This window comes from Pelobates fuscus, chromosome 13 (genome assembly GCF_036172605.1).
Source record: "Pelobates fuscus isolate aPelFus1 chromosome 13, aPelFus1.pri, whole genome shotgun sequence".
Classification (NCBI taxonomy): domain Eukaryota; kingdom Metazoa; phylum Chordata; class Amphibia; order Anura; family Pelobatidae; genus Pelobates; species Pelobates fuscus.
The window spans coordinates 26,391,539-26,407,579 of record NC_086329.1 but is presented as its reverse complement, the minus strand read 5'-3'; the positions used below and the strand labels follow the sequence as shown (position 1 = coordinate 26,407,579).

Sequence of the window (16,041 nt, the reverse complement as noted above, 5' to 3'; positions counted from 1 at the left end):
CCTGGCCCTTAACCCCCAGTATTTCTGCTCAGTTTGCATTCGAGTGAAAGCAGAAACAAAGAAATCATGCAATTTACGATAACGTCCTTGCCGACAGCACTGGCTCTGCGCAGTCCTATGATTACGCGGGGCATATGCATTTCATGATGGTACCATGTATTTTACACAGCCATCATTTGAATACAATGTGTACCAGTTATGTACAACTTTGTATACTGCCATGATCTTAAATTTCCTTACTTTCACGGTGCTCGTGCCAGGAATTGTACATTTCCAGACTTGTACTCACTCTTCAAGTGGCCGACATCTGCTCTCATTTTCTTTTCCTTGTCTTGGTTCATGACAGCAGAATTCAGTCCCAGTTCCAGCCTCCTAAGAGCCTCCTCGGCTTCACGCAGCCTCTGTTCCAGGTCCAACTGTACCTTCAGCTGAATCTAACAATAAGCAATGCAATGCAAAAAACCTCAGTAGTGATCTGCCCATTATGTGCTTCTAAAGCATCGATAGCACTGATCTAATGCCTCGTTTTCACTCAGCGTTATGGTTCGGAAGGGTTAGAATGGTCCAGCCTATTCAGGTGAGCGTTTCCACTGCAAGTCAGACCGCCAGGGGGCATGCGGGGTTTAGAACAAATGCCTAGCGTGTCATTTGCCGTGAGCATTAACGTTTTCCTGTCCGCCAATCAATGGATTGTATAGTGTGACACCAGTAGCTCCGCCGTAACCGTACCGTACCATTTCTTATGGACCTACAACTGAAGGGGGCCCAGAAATGGTGCGGTTTGGTTCGGTTGTATGGGTCACTTTTATAATGGAAACACTCATAATAGCGTACCAGACCGTACCGACCCAAACCGTACCGCTCAGTGGAAACGGGGCATTACTGGTTCCTGAATGAGCCTATTCTCCAGTGTCATCCCCAGGTTTCCCTGATTTCAAAACCATGTCCCCTTCCTATTGATTTAAGTGTTTAGTTTTCACTCCTGTTTTTCTGGCTTGTTTACGTATTTCCTTATTGACTTCCCTCCTGTTCCAGCCTCATCCCTTGGGGTTTTTTTTGGTTTTTTTTAAATCACTTCTTCTACTTTCATTTCATTCCTCTCCTCTACTTATTTCCATCCTGTTCTCTTTTCCAAATATATATATATATGAGTGGAATTTTATCACCCCTCAATGTCTGTGTTCCCTGGAATCTCCTTTGCCGCTGTCGAGTGTGGATTAAATTTGCGATGGTGTTCTTTTCTAATTCTGAGCTGTTCCATTTGGAAACTGTTTACTTTATTTCATGGTTTATGTACGATATTCATACAAGAGCTGCGAGATGTTAACATAGCCCTGTTTATTCTAAGATAACCTTACCATTTTGGTTCTGTTGTATGGTCGTACTATGTTTGTTGTTGTTCTACATGTGACTATCCACTTAATAAACACTGATTTATTACAATCAATGCTGATTAATGATGCTTAATTAACACCCTGACATTACAAGATATACAAACACTGATAACATAAGGTACAAACTGTGGTCATGCAAGATATGTTGGAACACTGTGAAAACGTGAACATATTTTTTTTTTTTTAAAACACCTGCCGGATTTGGGTCATCTGCAGACCAGACATGCAGGAGATGACACTACTGGATATGGATTACCTTAAGCGCCTTCTCTGTCTGTTCTTTCTCAGCCGTGAGCTCCGTCAAGGAATGTTGCAAGGCTTGGGACTCTGAAATAAAGAATGCACGCTCCTCTTGCAACACTCGGAACTTCTCCTCATTCTCCTTGATCCTTCAGAGAAACAAAGCTCTGTCATGTGTGCGTATGTTGGCAAATTTGAAAAATATAAACGGAGGATTTATCAAAGCGTCGGTGAATAATATGTGCAATTTTTTGTAATGGTGTGAATCATCAACTTTGATGGTCTTTTCCACTATTTATCACTTTTATGAATCTTATGTTATTTTTCTTTTGTTACCTTAAGTGTGTACCATTAAAGGACCACTATAGTGCCAGGAAAACATACCCGTTTTCCTGGCACTATAGTGCCCTGAGGGTGCCCCCACCCTCAGGATCCCCCTCCCGCCTGGCTCTAGGGGGGGAAGGGGTTAAACTTACCTCTTTCTCCAGTGCCGGAGAAAGCCACTAGAGGCTGGATTAACCCTAATATAAACATAGCAGTTTCTCTGAAACTGCTATGTTTATAGAAGAAAGGGTTAAACCTAGCTGGACCAGGCACCCAGACCACTTCATTAAGCTGAAGTGGTCTGGGTGCCTATAGTGGTCCTTTAAATTTATTAATATTTCTACCTTTTTTCCCCCAAAAAAGGTATTCTGTATTCTGGTATTCTCATACACCACTTTTATTTTGCTGTAAAAAGCGAGGCAGAATATTCACAGAATACTCACATAGTTACTAGGATATAATTGGGGAGGCACAAAAATCTGTATGAACATAAAAAAAAAGAAAGCTAAAGAACTACAAGAACCAATTCTCCCACGGGCTACACACAGTGTTGTTGTTTGCTTTTTTTGTGTCTCTTGGCAACTATCCCTCCTAGTCCATTAAGCCAATCAATGATGTTCTACACGTCAGAAATAGGAGCTAAAAGAAAGCCTTGAGGCCTAATATTCCACCACCGAAGGCACACTGAATTAATCAGATTTCAGGGCATGCTTTTCAAGTTTGTCCAGAAAAGGGAATATTTCTACATGTTCTTTTTAAAATCCTTTTTAAAAAGAAGCGGACAGAGAATTCCAACTTTATCTAGAGCTCAGACTTACAGAGGCATTAGGTACCAACATATGTTTATAATAGAGACTCAATAGAAAGAGAGAGACTCAGAGCTGGTTTTTAAATACAATATATAGGAAAATAATGTATATTATGACTAGACCATCAGCACTGAACACTTATAAACGTAGGAATTGACCATTGATATATAGTATATATAATATAGTATAAATTCCAAGAGGTGCCCCAATATGAAAAAATGGCTTTATTATTAAACTGAAAAAGGAGAGGGCACTTTAAATTGGAATATAATAGGAAAAACTGATACAATATATAAAAACATCTATGAAGGGATGGACTAGAGCCTTGGAGTATGTAGTAATAGCTTGGTCCCCAAAACTAAGTGGAAAAATAAATAGCCAGTAAGCAGGTACTCAGAGGGGAAATAGAGAGAAAGTATATATATATATATATATATATACACAAAAACATCCACCCTATAACTCCTAAATGGAACACCTTCAAAGAAAAATCCACCCTATAGCTCCTAAATGGAACACCTTCAAGGGTGTTCTATGCTGTCCCTAGTGCTATATAGGGAGGAGGAAGCCCCCAGTAAAGAAAGCTTAACAGAGCAGCATATCAAGGAAGAGTAGTGGATAGAGATAATATCCCTGCAGCTCCTAAGGGAAACACCATCAAGGGTGTTCTATACTATCCCTAAGCAGGAGGAAAGATGAGAAAAGACTGCCTCTGGCTATCTCCCGTCAATGGAAATAAATCAGTGCTGGAAAATTAAAAATAAATCAAACACCTAGTGCTACCATAGTGAAAAGAGTGAAAAATAAACTTAAACCTGACGTGCGTTTCGGTGCGTCTAATGCACCTTCGTCTGACATTATTTTCCTATATATTGTATTTAAAAACCAGCTCTGAGTCTCTCTCTTTCTATTGAGTCTCTATTATTTTCTACTTTACAATACTTTATTTCGGGTACAAGCCCTTTACTGGTGGATCACCACTCTGACCTCTGTGTGTTCCACATTCAGTGGCGTACATACCAGGGTCGCAGGGGTCGCGGCTGCGACCGGGCCCGGCCCACCAGGGGGCCCGGCCGCCCCTGCGACCCGGTATGTACGCTCTGGGCCAGCCTCTTCTCCTGGGGGGCCCAGGAGCCGGCCACCTCCGGGCCCCCCGAGGCTGGCCCTGCTTACACCCGGCGGCCGGCGGGTGCGCGAGGGAGCACTCTCCCCTGAGTGCTTCCTCTTCAGCTCCCTCGCGCACCGCATTGATACCGGAGCCGGAAGATGATGTCATCTTCCGGCGCCGGTATCAGTACGCGGCGAGCAAGGGAGCTGAAGAGGAAGCACTCAGGGGAGAGTGCTCCCTCGCGCACCCGCAGGACCAGCCAGCCCGCCGGGTGACCGCCCCCCCCCAGGAGCCCAGCAGCACCACTGGACCCCAGGGAATCCCCTCAGCACTCCAAAAGGTAAGGAGGCTGGGGGGATTAAATTAAAAAAAACAAAAAACGTGTAAGTGTATGTGTGTGTGAGTGTTAGTGTGTGTGTGTTAGTGTGTGTGTGTGTTAGTTAGTGTGTGTGTGTGAGTGAGTGTTAGTGTGTGTGTGTGTGAGTGAGTGTTAGTGTGTGTGTGTGTGTGTGTGTGTGTTAGTGTGTGTGAGCGTTAGTGTGTGTGTGTTAGTGTGTGTGAGCGTTAGTGTGTGTGTGTTAGTGTGTGTGAGCGTTAGTGTGTGTGTGTTAGTGTGTGTGTGTTAGTGTGAGTGTTGGTGTTTGTGTTAGAGTGTGTGTCTGCTAGTGAGTGTGTTACTGTGTGTCTGTTACTGAGTGTGTTTGTGTGTGTGTGTGTTAGTGAGTCTGTTTGATGTCTGTTAGTGAGTGTGTGTTTGTCAGTGAGAGTGTATGTTTTGTAAGTGAGTGTGTATGTATGTCTGCCGCTGAGTGTGTCTTTGTCAGTAAATGTGTGTGTCTGTTAGCTAGTGTGTATGCATTTGTTCGTGAGAGTGTGTGTGTGTGTGTGTGTGTCTTCAGCACTTACCTTTCTCCAGCGCCGGACTCCCATGGCGCTGGGGATCCCTCCGCCTCTCAGCGCCGAATGCGCATGCACGGCAAGAGCCGTGCACGCATTCAAACCGCCCATAGGAAAGCATTACTCAATGCTTTCCTATGGACGTTCAGTGTCTTAAAATGGCGCAAGCGCCTCTAGCGGCTGTCAGTGAGACAGCCACTAGAGGCTGGATTAACCCTCAGTGAAACATAACAGTTTCTCTGAAACTGCTATGCTTTCAGCTGCAGGGTTAAAACTAGAGGGACCTGACACCCAGACCACTTCATTGAGCTGATGTGATCTGGGTGTCTGTAGTGGTCCTTTAAGTGTGTGTGCATCTGCATGCAGTGGCGTACATACCGCGGTCGCAACCCCTGCGACCAGGTGCCCGCCGCCATGTGTTGCTGCCCCGGCCCGCGCAGAGTGGGGGGGGGGGGGGGGGGGCCACGGATCAATTTTTGCACCGGGGCCCCATGGGTCATGTGTACGCCACTGTCCACATTCCCACATTTGTGTGAGTTGTGGACACACTTTCATTATTCTACTTACCAACATATGTTTAGTTATTATTATTATTATTATGATATTTATAGAGCGCCGTCAAATTCCGCAGCACTTTACAATTAGTTCTACGTATAGGTCAAAATACAGTAATTTAAGCTTAATGTTTTGTTCTCTCAATTGTAGAAGTGTTTCTCTCTCTTTTTTAATACCAACTAGTATTACTGTGTTTTGCTCCATAAGCCCATCCTTCCTGTCCTTTCCATCTAGAGATGTCACATTGAGGGGGCCCCATGGCAGTCTTTAACGCTGGGCAAACGGGGTAGCTGTCCCAGGCCCAGTTACTCTTTGGGGGCCCAAGGCAGCTGCCCCATGGGCCCCGCAGCCCTCAACTATTTTTTTCCCAGTCATCTAAGGAGTCCAATGCACTTAGGGACACCCGGTGGGCTTGTATCAGCAGGGGCCCGGTCGGGCGCTGTGGCCCTTTAACAGTGCGACCAGGCCCCCTTTGCTTTTCGGTAGTATGGGAGGAAGTGACAGCCGCGAGTCACTTCCTCTCATAAAGAGAGGAGTAGCGTGGGAGAAGGCAGCGGCGGCAAAAGTGAGGATGGAGGCTCCTCATTACTATCAGCCTCAGGCACTACACTGAACCCCAGGGAAGCCACCTTGCAAAAGGTAGGAAACTGGAGGGTGGGTTTAAAAAAGATAAGTTTTACATGTGTTAGTATGTCTGTGTGCGTGTTTGTTAGTGTGTGTGTGTCAGTATGCATGTCTGTGTGTTTCAGTAGGTCTGACAGTGTATGTATCTGTGTGTCAGTACATCTGTCCGTATATCCGTGTGTGTGTGTGTGTGTGTGTGTGTCAGTACGTCTGTCAGTATATCTGTGTGTGTGTGTGTGTGTGTCAGTATGTCTGTCAGTATTTGTATCTGTGTGTGTCAGTGTATTTGCCTGTCTGTGTGTGTCAGACATACTGACACAGAAATACTGACACACACAGACAGGCAAATACACTGACACACACCGATACAAAGACTGACAGACATACTGACACACACACACGGATCATAAGCCGTTGCAAGGCATACTGACACACACTTACACGGACTACAGCGTCCCTTTAAGCAACAAATATTCTCTTTTGCTGCAGATGCAGAAGGTAATTCTATCACATAATCCAGGGATTTGTGCCAATTCTGCTAATGATATCTATGACACATACTCTCCAGAGATGGATGTCCACCGCCGGCTAGGTGTAAACATTCGCGGTTCACCTACATATTTGTCAGGTTACAGTGTTATATGTCTTGTTTGGTTCTTTATATTCCTGCATTCAGTGGGACTGCACCTGCTTTCTGCTTGCAGCTTCTCTTGCAGTAACGCCTGCATCTTGCTCTCGATCTGCTGAAGGTTACCATGGAGACCCTGCTTGGAAATCCCGCTGTGACTGGAAGATGGCTGCAGGTGATGCTGACTGGCTTCCATTATAGCCAAAGTCCTCTGCTTCTCTACAGACAGCTCCTGTTACATTATAAATTAATACATCTCACAAACGTGTCCTGAGAAATATTAAACTATCATTTACACAAATGTGAATTTTCCATAGTGTACACATTGCAGTTGTGAGATTTATATAAGTAGCCAACATTGCTCAATGAACATTTAATTTTTTTATCATAAATCTGTCTCAATATTTCTAGAAGTTAAATGGGTCTGTCTGATGAAAAAAAAAAAAAACAACAACATTAAAGGGACACTCAGCGAACCAATACATCTTTAATGTTTTTGGGCATGCAAACATGCTCGGGTTTTTAAAAAAAACTTTGCATGCTTAAATCTTTATAGTTTTTACACACAAAAATACTACAGATGAGGTTTAAAGAGTGGATGATCCAATAAGCCACCACGTACTTGATTAATAAGGTCTGCCACCACTTTCCAATTTAAAATTTAAAATCCAGATATTATCAAAATCACTGTGGAGATACCCATGCAAATTACAATGATTATGTGGATAAAAAATAAAAAATAAAAAAAAGAGTCACTCAAGTCACCAACACGCCATTTATGCAGTTAGAGATTTAGGAAAAACACATAGCTGCATAGCTTTTTTGTAAAGTTTAAAAAAATAAATCTGATTAAATTAAAATGTGCAGCATTCTGCATCTTAACCGTTCCTAAACTAGAATTATAAATGTATAAATATAATTAATTAATATTATAGTCATAGAAAAAGGAATCCCTTAAATTAAAGGTATCCTGAGTTGAAGCTCCATCAATACAGAGGAGAAAAGAGTCCCTACCTTGATTAGTTCTAGGGATAAACATTACAACAGTAACCAGGACTATAGGAAAAATAGGGTGGGGATAGTGCTGGGGTATACATAACCAATATTGGGTGGCGGTTGGCTCAATAGGCACAAAGTGTTCAAAATCAACAAAGCCTCCACACCTTATTTAAACATATAACAAACCCACCGACACTAGCAGCCATCCCTTCCCACGGGGTAAAGGTAGATATTTTTCTTTTATATATAGCCATTTTGTTTTATATAATTTGTTATTAAATATTACATTTTAAATCTATATACACCTATTTTCTATTTTTACTTCCTGGTCACCATATCCTTCGGTGGGATTATACCACCCAAGCTGATTATACTAGAGCAAGTTCCTGCTCTAGTAAATGTGAGTACCACATTCTCTATCTGTACTTTTATTTATTTTATCAGTACATACTATACTATTGGAGTTCTCTTTTTTATCCCTTTTATAATACCACTACTATTGGAAATTTGGAGTTATTCGCTGAGATAAAAAAATCCTTTGACGGGGATTGTTCCGTCCAAGCAAATTACGGTAGAGCTCCTGGAAAGCTCTACCAAATGTGAGTGTAAAATTACCCTAATTCACTCCACTATTTCACTTTTCATTCAATAATACTACACTATGATGTTTTCTCTCTGTTTTTATTTCTGAGGATTTACAAGAATTGTTAATAATTTTTATGTACGTATATTTTATATATTAATTACTATCTGGGGCGCGGTTCCTTTCCCCTTTTTTTGTATCCTTCTTGTCACAAGGTTGGGAACCCTTGTACTGGTTACCGCTGCCTATTTTATTACTGTTTATTGGAGTGAGCACCTATTATATCCTTCTCTATAAAGGTAGATATTGAAGAGAGGTAAATGAGGAAGTAGGGGTGTCGGAATCTTAATTGACGTCCATAAAGCTGTCTGTATTCCAACCAAAGCTTCCCCTAACCATACCTCGGCACCGTGGATAAATCCATCAGTACCTACCTCAACCATACTATTGAGCCAACAGTCACCCAATATTGGTTATATATACCCCAGCACTACCCCCAACCTATTTTTCCTTTTTCTATGTTTGTACTTATTTTAAGGGTTATCCCCTTCCTTGAAGCTCGGCTTTAGGCCTTTAAAGGTCAGGTCATGAGCCCTTGATGCTTATTGGGACTCTTGACTTGTACTTTTTATTGCTTTTTTGATTTTGAAATAATTCATTAATATTATACCATTATTTCACCTTATTGGTTCCTGTACCTGTGTACAGCTGCCGGTCTGTCCCAAACGCTTTACCTATAGTATCAAACAGCACGATTGTGTACAGAGTTATGAATGTTTTTATTCACTCTCAGCTGAGCGAAATAGAACAGTTTTGATCATGCTCAGCCAACGAACTAAGCCCTGTATTGCAGGGAGAAGCTCAAAGAGCCAACAGAAGCTCTTGCTTAGAAGCGTACGGCTCTCCTGTATTAGTAGTAAAGGTGCCTGGCAGCAGGGAATTCATGGCACCATAACCACTACATGGTGCACGTCATGTTTTTTTAAAGTTTGCTGTTGAGGTAGCCAATTGGATAAGACCACTGCAGAATCTCAGTCACAGATTTGATGACCAGCCAGTGTGGTCAGCTCAGTCTAAAATAAGTACAATTAAGGTGGGTAATAAAAACAACTGTTGTACTTTGGTACTAGCAAAGTCTTCAGGGTTATTTACTAAAAACAGAAATGTAGCAAATCCTGTACAAATGGAAAATTTGAAGCTAAAAAAGCAGTGCGATTTTGGCCTAAATCTGTAGTTGCCTGATGACAGTTTCTGGTTTAGCTATGAACCCTCAAACATCTGTAAAAAAATAAATAAATAAAAAAGACAAAAACCACAACCATTTGTGTTACAGATTGGTAAATTCCACTTCTTTGTTACTGCCGGTTCCGTGCTTAGACTAACCACCTGAGGCCAGATAGTATAAAGATCAGTAAAAACCTGTTTTACGGGTTTCTGAAATACTGAGGGGAATTTCTATGAGAGTCCCAGCAGTATTCTGTTCTAGAGCTGTGGGCAATGTACCTGATAAAAAAAGCTCACTGCAGTTAAAACCCATTAACTATCCAGCATCAACACACCATCAAAGAAACAGGCTCTGCAGGAAGCCTATTTACTAAACAGTGAATTGTGGTAAACTCACTGTAATCTAAATTGATGCTGGCCAAAATATCAATATTGTGGGTACAGCAGAATTTAAGATTTTAGTTTTATAATTCATCTAATTTGGCTTAAAATGTGCAATTATTAGAATTAGCATTTTTTTTTTTTTTTTTAATTCTTTATTTTTGTTGACAGGAAATAACGTACACACATCGAGAACATCACATAATGCATATCCATCGTCAAGAATTAGCATTTTAACGCACCATTTTTGTTCACCAAGCAATAAACAAAGAAAGACATTTTGGCAGATATAAGAGGTATAGAGGACTTTGCTCAAACAGGCTTACAATCCGCTCTATTCCATACCCGTTTAGTGAATAAGCCTCTTAGTCCACGTGTGAAATAAGAAACCACGTGAAATAGAATCAATTTACTCACCTCCATTGTCCTCTGAAGATGCTGTGTCAGACTACACAATTCTTGTTTCTCCTCTCCCAGACCCTTCAGACAGTGGATGGTAACCTCCAGCTCTCTGAGGCAGTAACACAAGACAGACAGAAAATAGTGATCAACTGCACTCTTAAAGCTGCGCTTTTCAACCAGTGTGCCCAGTGGATCACTGAGGGGTCTCAAGCTGCCTTAAACTACGCTACAAACACATTGAATTAAAAAGGCTGTCATAAATCGAGAGCAATTCTTAAAATCTTAAAATCAATCTGGTGCAATAAAAAGTGAGAACAGATAAGAAGACGGGGTAGAGCCTTGATGTATTTCTTGAGGTACAGGAGTTTTTGGAAATAGTAGAATATGTGGAGACAGAAAATATAGCAAAATATAGTGTCGTTTATCCTGTGACAATTAAAAATAAGGGGAAAAAAAGGAATTGCGCTCACAGTTTGTAGAGCTAGGATAGCTCTATCTTGATGCGCCTGGGTAGTATGATTCCCACCTAAGGATGGTTGGTGTCTTCCTATCTTAAAGTGTCGTAGTGCAAAGAACCTTGAACTGAATACAGTAGGTCCGGATGATATCAGTGCGTAGGGATGTCGCCGCACTTCTGGGCGCCATCTTTTTGGATCCAGGAAAGCGCAGTGCGCCATTTTCCCGGACACCGAAAAGTTTTACGCAAAATATATGAAGTTGTTTTTGACCTCGTGTGAACATTGCACAAATGTTGCTTTCTGCACTGTTGCTATAGATTATGGGATTTGTTGGCTACGGCACACTTGCTGGCACATTGGGTTCTCTGGCAAGCTAAGTATTCCAGAGCATGGCTGCTTGGTGTTAGGCAGTGAGAATGAACATTTCATGCCTTGCCACACCTGCTGGGAACAATTCATTGGCATAGTAGGTTCTCTAATACAGTAAGTAATCAACAGAATGGCTGCATGTGACAATGTGCACTCTGCAAATGACCCTTGGCTTTCCCTATAGCGCTGAGTTGTTGGAGAATGCATTTGACATTGATGACTTTTCCTTACTTTTTTGAGCAATCAGTCTTATTTATAGCACAGAAATTGCAGTTGCCCTTTCTGAAGATACTCCGAGACAAGGAAAAACCAACAGACTCTAAATCTGTTTTGCTCACAAAATGAATGCACTCAACTTTTGCACACTCAGAGTTATGCTGCAGACTCCAAATCAGGCTGTACTGTAACATATATGTCTGTATGCGTATGCAATGCTGCTCTCTGTTTACCCATATGCTTCATATATATGTGGGTAATGAACACACTGCTTCCTCAAATGAAAGCAAAATCCTGAATAAAACGTGCATTTCGAAGGGAAATGGACAGGCTAGAGTATTTCGTTGTGTATTGTATTTATCGTGTAAGTAAGTAAGTGTGTTATCTACTATACCTGCACTCAGACTTTAGATTGTTACTTTGCATGGAGCCTGGTAAACGATTCGATTTACATTTCATGAAAAGTTGTGCCAGCACTCTTGGCCTTCTTTCACAAATCTTTTTTTTTGTATTTATTTTTTATATGGTCAAATAAAAAGAGAGAGAGTGTGAGTGTGTGTGTGTGTCTGTGTGTGTGTGTCTGTCTGTGTGTGTGTCTGTGTGTCTGTGTCTGAGAAATGTGGAACAATAGGATGTAGCTTTAAAGTTTTAGCATTATTTACAGAGAGCGATAGAGGATAAGATAAGGCTACACCAAGCTGGGTGTAAGTGAAAGTGTGAGAAACACCCTGCGTCCCTGAAGTGATACATAATAACTTCACAAGCTTAAGCAACTCTAACCAAATACATTGTTTCTCCCAAACGTAAACATGTATCAACTTGCACGAAAAGAAGCTTCATCAACGGGGTATACATAACCACACAATGAAAACAAGAAAAAATGAACATAAACACCACTGCTAAGGTCACGTACCCAATACGGATATGAAAATCTGTCACATTAAATATTCCAAGTATGAAGTTAGGTGTGGAACATCCAACGACCCTTATTAAGCTTTACTAATACACCATAAGAGGCAACGTGTTAACAATTTATACACCTAGAAAAATAACCAGTGAACAGGTTCTCGATTTGTCAAGCAGTAAATCAGAGTGTAACCACACTGCATAGGAGCACTGCAACACCAGTCACCAATGCAATATAGGAGGTAACTGAGAAACTTTTTAATGCCTAAAAAGGAAACAATTCAGTGGATTCATCTCATTAAGACCTCTAGGTGCCAGTCTCCAGATTGTAAATCTACCTTGCCTCCCTTCACAACAATTCAATCTCCCTCTCCCCCATGGGGCAAGGGGGGTATTCTATCAATCCCCATAAATTATAGCGATGACAGAGGATGTCTGATCCCAAAGAAATACTTTGCTACAGAAGGAGTCTTTGGATCCTTTGTGGCATTCTTAATTGAGGAATGATGATTCCTAAAACTCTCACAAAGACCGTTTTTGGTTTTGCCTTTATAGGCTAAAGCGCATGGGCACATCATTTTGAAAATCACATAATCAGAGGTGCATGTAATCAGGTATTTGATTTCATACTTCCTACTTGAATGTGGGTGATTAATTTACCAGGTGTGATATACCACAGGTGGTGCAAACTAAACACCGGTAGCAACCTATTTGTACTTCAACATCTTTAGATTGAAACTGATGTAACTGATTAGCGTGTACTAATAAAATCCATTTCTGTAACTCAAATGGAAATTGTGACAAGGAAACTGATAATAACTTGTCAATAATTTTCCAATTCCTTCTGATGGACCTGGATACAGGGATGTATTTACCACAAGGCAAACAAGGCATTTGCCTAGGGCTGCACTTTCATGGGGGGTGCCAAAAAATGCCACCCCAAGCTCCCAGACAAATGCCTTGTTTGCCTCGTGTTCTGGGGCTGTCCACCTTACTGTGAGTGTAGCTGTCAGTGTGTGTCTGTGAGTGAGAATGGGTGTGCCTGTGAGTGTGTGTCAGTGTGTGTATGTCATTTTATGTGTATCTGAGAGTGTGTGCCTGTCAGTGAGTGTCTGTCAGTGAAAGTGTGTGTTGGTTAAACAGTGTGTGCCAATGACTGTATGTGTGCCAATGACTGTATCTGTCAGTGTGTGTATATCAGTGCATGTATCAATGAGGGCATGTGTCTGTCAGTCAAAAAAATGGCCTTGACACGAATTGGGGGGGGGGGGGTAAACTTAGATTTTGGGGGTGCCCGAATTTAGTCATGCCTAGGGCAGCACAAATCCAAAATACACCACTGCCTGGATAACAGGTGTGATTTAAGGTGAAAAGAAGTCTTTGGGAAGACCATTGGTTCAGCAGTATTTGTGACCTCCGAGAGACCGTCAGCAAATTTCTTGCGTGCTTATTTCAAAGATTAGAATTCTAAGATGTCTTGTATGATAATCTCCTCACGCAAAGTTTGTTGCTTGAAAGTTTATTTGACTCACCAGCCACCAATTGTATGTTAAAATCTTTTGCTGGTGACAGTCTCACATATTGCTTATTTACCAAACAAACAGACTGTGATAATTTGCTGCATGCCACTAGCTGCTATCCTATGAATCTTAAAGTCTCATTAACTGTCTCAATTTCTGAGAGTGCCAGAAATTCTAACTTTAGTAAGGGACTCGTGTCCAAAACAACTTCATGTGGCAATGGTTGTTTAGGCCAATACTCCATTTACAGTGGAATACAAGGAGGTCTCATCAAGTTCTCAACTGCATTCATAATTCGAATTGTGTTTGTCTGAAAAATGATTTAACAATTCAAAGGCTCAAAGGCTTTAATATTTCTACACGGGAAATTGCAAATAGTAAGGGGGTTGGTAATGGTAATCCTTTTGTATTTGAAGGTTTTGCAACATTTTAATAGCAAGATGCAGAGATCATCACAAGATTACATCCTTAACATGTAATGTAAAGCTCAGATGACATTCGAATCTTTCAAGCTGCAAACAGATTGCCGCACAGTCTTAGATTAGATTAGACAAGTCGTCTCTAGGTTATACTGTACTGCTATGTGAAGAACTTCAAAATTCCTACTTGAGATGCTGATGATCCAGTGTCTGCTGCTAGTTTTATAAAGAAACCTGCATCAAATTCCATGAGCAGAAACGTATTAACATGAATAGATGTACATGAGAAGAAACCCCAAGGTAATAGATAGATTAACTGGTGCAAATACAATTTAGATAGGTTTAAGGGACCCAGCTTTGCAGGTCCCTTAACCCCTTAAGGACACATGACATGTGTGACATGTCATGATTCCCTTTTATTCCAGAAGTTTGGTCCTTAAGGGGTTAAACCTGTAAAGATAATTATTGCAGTTTTTAAGAAACTGCAACAATTACCTTTCAGGGTTAACTTCATCTCTAGTGGCAGTATAATAGACAGCCACTAGAGGGACTATGCATGAGGACTTCCAGTGTTTCACCCGGATCCCCATATGAGAGCAATGTATAATGCTTTCCTATGGGGAAATCCTAATGTGAACAAGGCGATTGCTGCCTTTGGGCATTAAGTCTCCCCCGCCAATGTCAGCCAAGGCGGACCCAAGCCAGTGCCAAGGGACATCAGCACTGGGCCCAGGTAAGTGATAGAAGGGGTTTTTACCTTCTTCTGCACCATGGGGGAAAAGGGGGTGGGGGTGCGAGTTAGGGATCTATTGTGATCTATAGTGCCAGGAAAACAAGTTTGTTTTTCTGGCACTATAGTTTCCCTTTAATCAAGTTTAATCAGTGCACTTGCTCGAACAGTTATATCCCAGAAGAAAGATTACTAATTGTGTTTCTGATTGAATAAATCAATACAACGTTAATATTGTATTAATAACTATTAAGAACTGTTGGGGCATCGACCTAGAATTTCACATTATACAAACATACTTCCAACACTGAACCATTGCATAGTGTGGAAAATATGTGTTTATTAAAATAAAATAAAATATACATTAAATGATTGTGGTATAATATTAGATTAGTGTAATCGCCTGGGTTCTCACCTCTTTATCTGTTCCTGTTCTAGTCTTAGCTCCTGCACCAGGTCCTCAAATTGACACTTCTCAGACTCCAGGACCTGGTTTAACCTCTCCAGCTCCTAAATACAAATAACAAAAACACTCATTAAAGGGACACTCCAGGCACCCAGACCATTTCTGCCCATTGGAGTGGTCTGGGTGCCAACTCCCACTACCCTTAACCCTACAACTGTAAATATTGCAGTTTTCATGAACTGCAATATTTACCTTGCAGGGTTAACTCCTCCTCTAGTGGCTGTCTACTAGAGGGCATGTCTGGGTTTATAGCACAGATTTTCTGTGTAATAGCGTCGCTGGACGTTCTCACGCTATGTGAGGACCTCCAGCGTCGCTGAAATCCCCATAGGAAAGCATTGAAAGCATTTTCAATGCTTTCCTATGGGGAGGTCTAATGCGCGTGCGCGGCATTGCTGCGCATGCACATTAGGTCTTCCCCGTCGCCGGCCGCGCATGCGCAATCGGTCTCGCCCGCCAGATGACGTCGGCGGGGGAGGAGCGTAGGCGGAGCCTGACCCAGCGCCGAGGGACATAGGTGCTGGATACAGGTAAGTCACTGTAGGGGTTTTAACCCCTTCAGCAACCAGGGGCGGGGGGTGGGAGGGAGAGGGGCCCTGCTGTGCCAGGAAAATGGTTTGTTTTCCTGGCACTGGAGAGTCCCTTAAAGTGGCTGATAGGAAAAAATGACTTGGTTAATTGTACCATAAATGATTTCTTGAACAAGACAAAGTAGTGGGGGAGCTGCAGACTGAAAAAGACACAATTATACATACAACCTAGATATAAGTATTAGTGGACTGCTACCAC

General features: G+C 41.8%; 1 protein-coding gene across 1 annotated transcript in view; it reads right to left on the bottom strand.

Annotated features, from left to right (window-relative positions):
* Positions 1-16,041, bottom strand: part of PLEKHD1 (pleckstrin homology and coiled-coil domain containing D1) — a 49,321-nt gene that overhangs the window by 10,576 nt on the left and 22,704 nt on the right. Inside the window, exons 8-12 of the mRNA XM_063438918.1 lie at positions 15,202-15,296; positions 10,184-10,277; positions 6,639-6,811; positions 1,651-1,783; positions 290-434 (exon numbers count right to left, since the gene is read on the bottom strand). Coding sequence (XP_063294988.1) covers positions 290-434; positions 1,651-1,783; positions 6,639-6,811; positions 10,184-10,277; positions 15,202-15,296 — 640 coding nt within the window. The remainder of the gene's footprint in view (positions 1-289; positions 435-1,650; positions 1,784-6,638; positions 6,812-10,183; positions 10,278-15,201; positions 15,297-16,041) is intronic.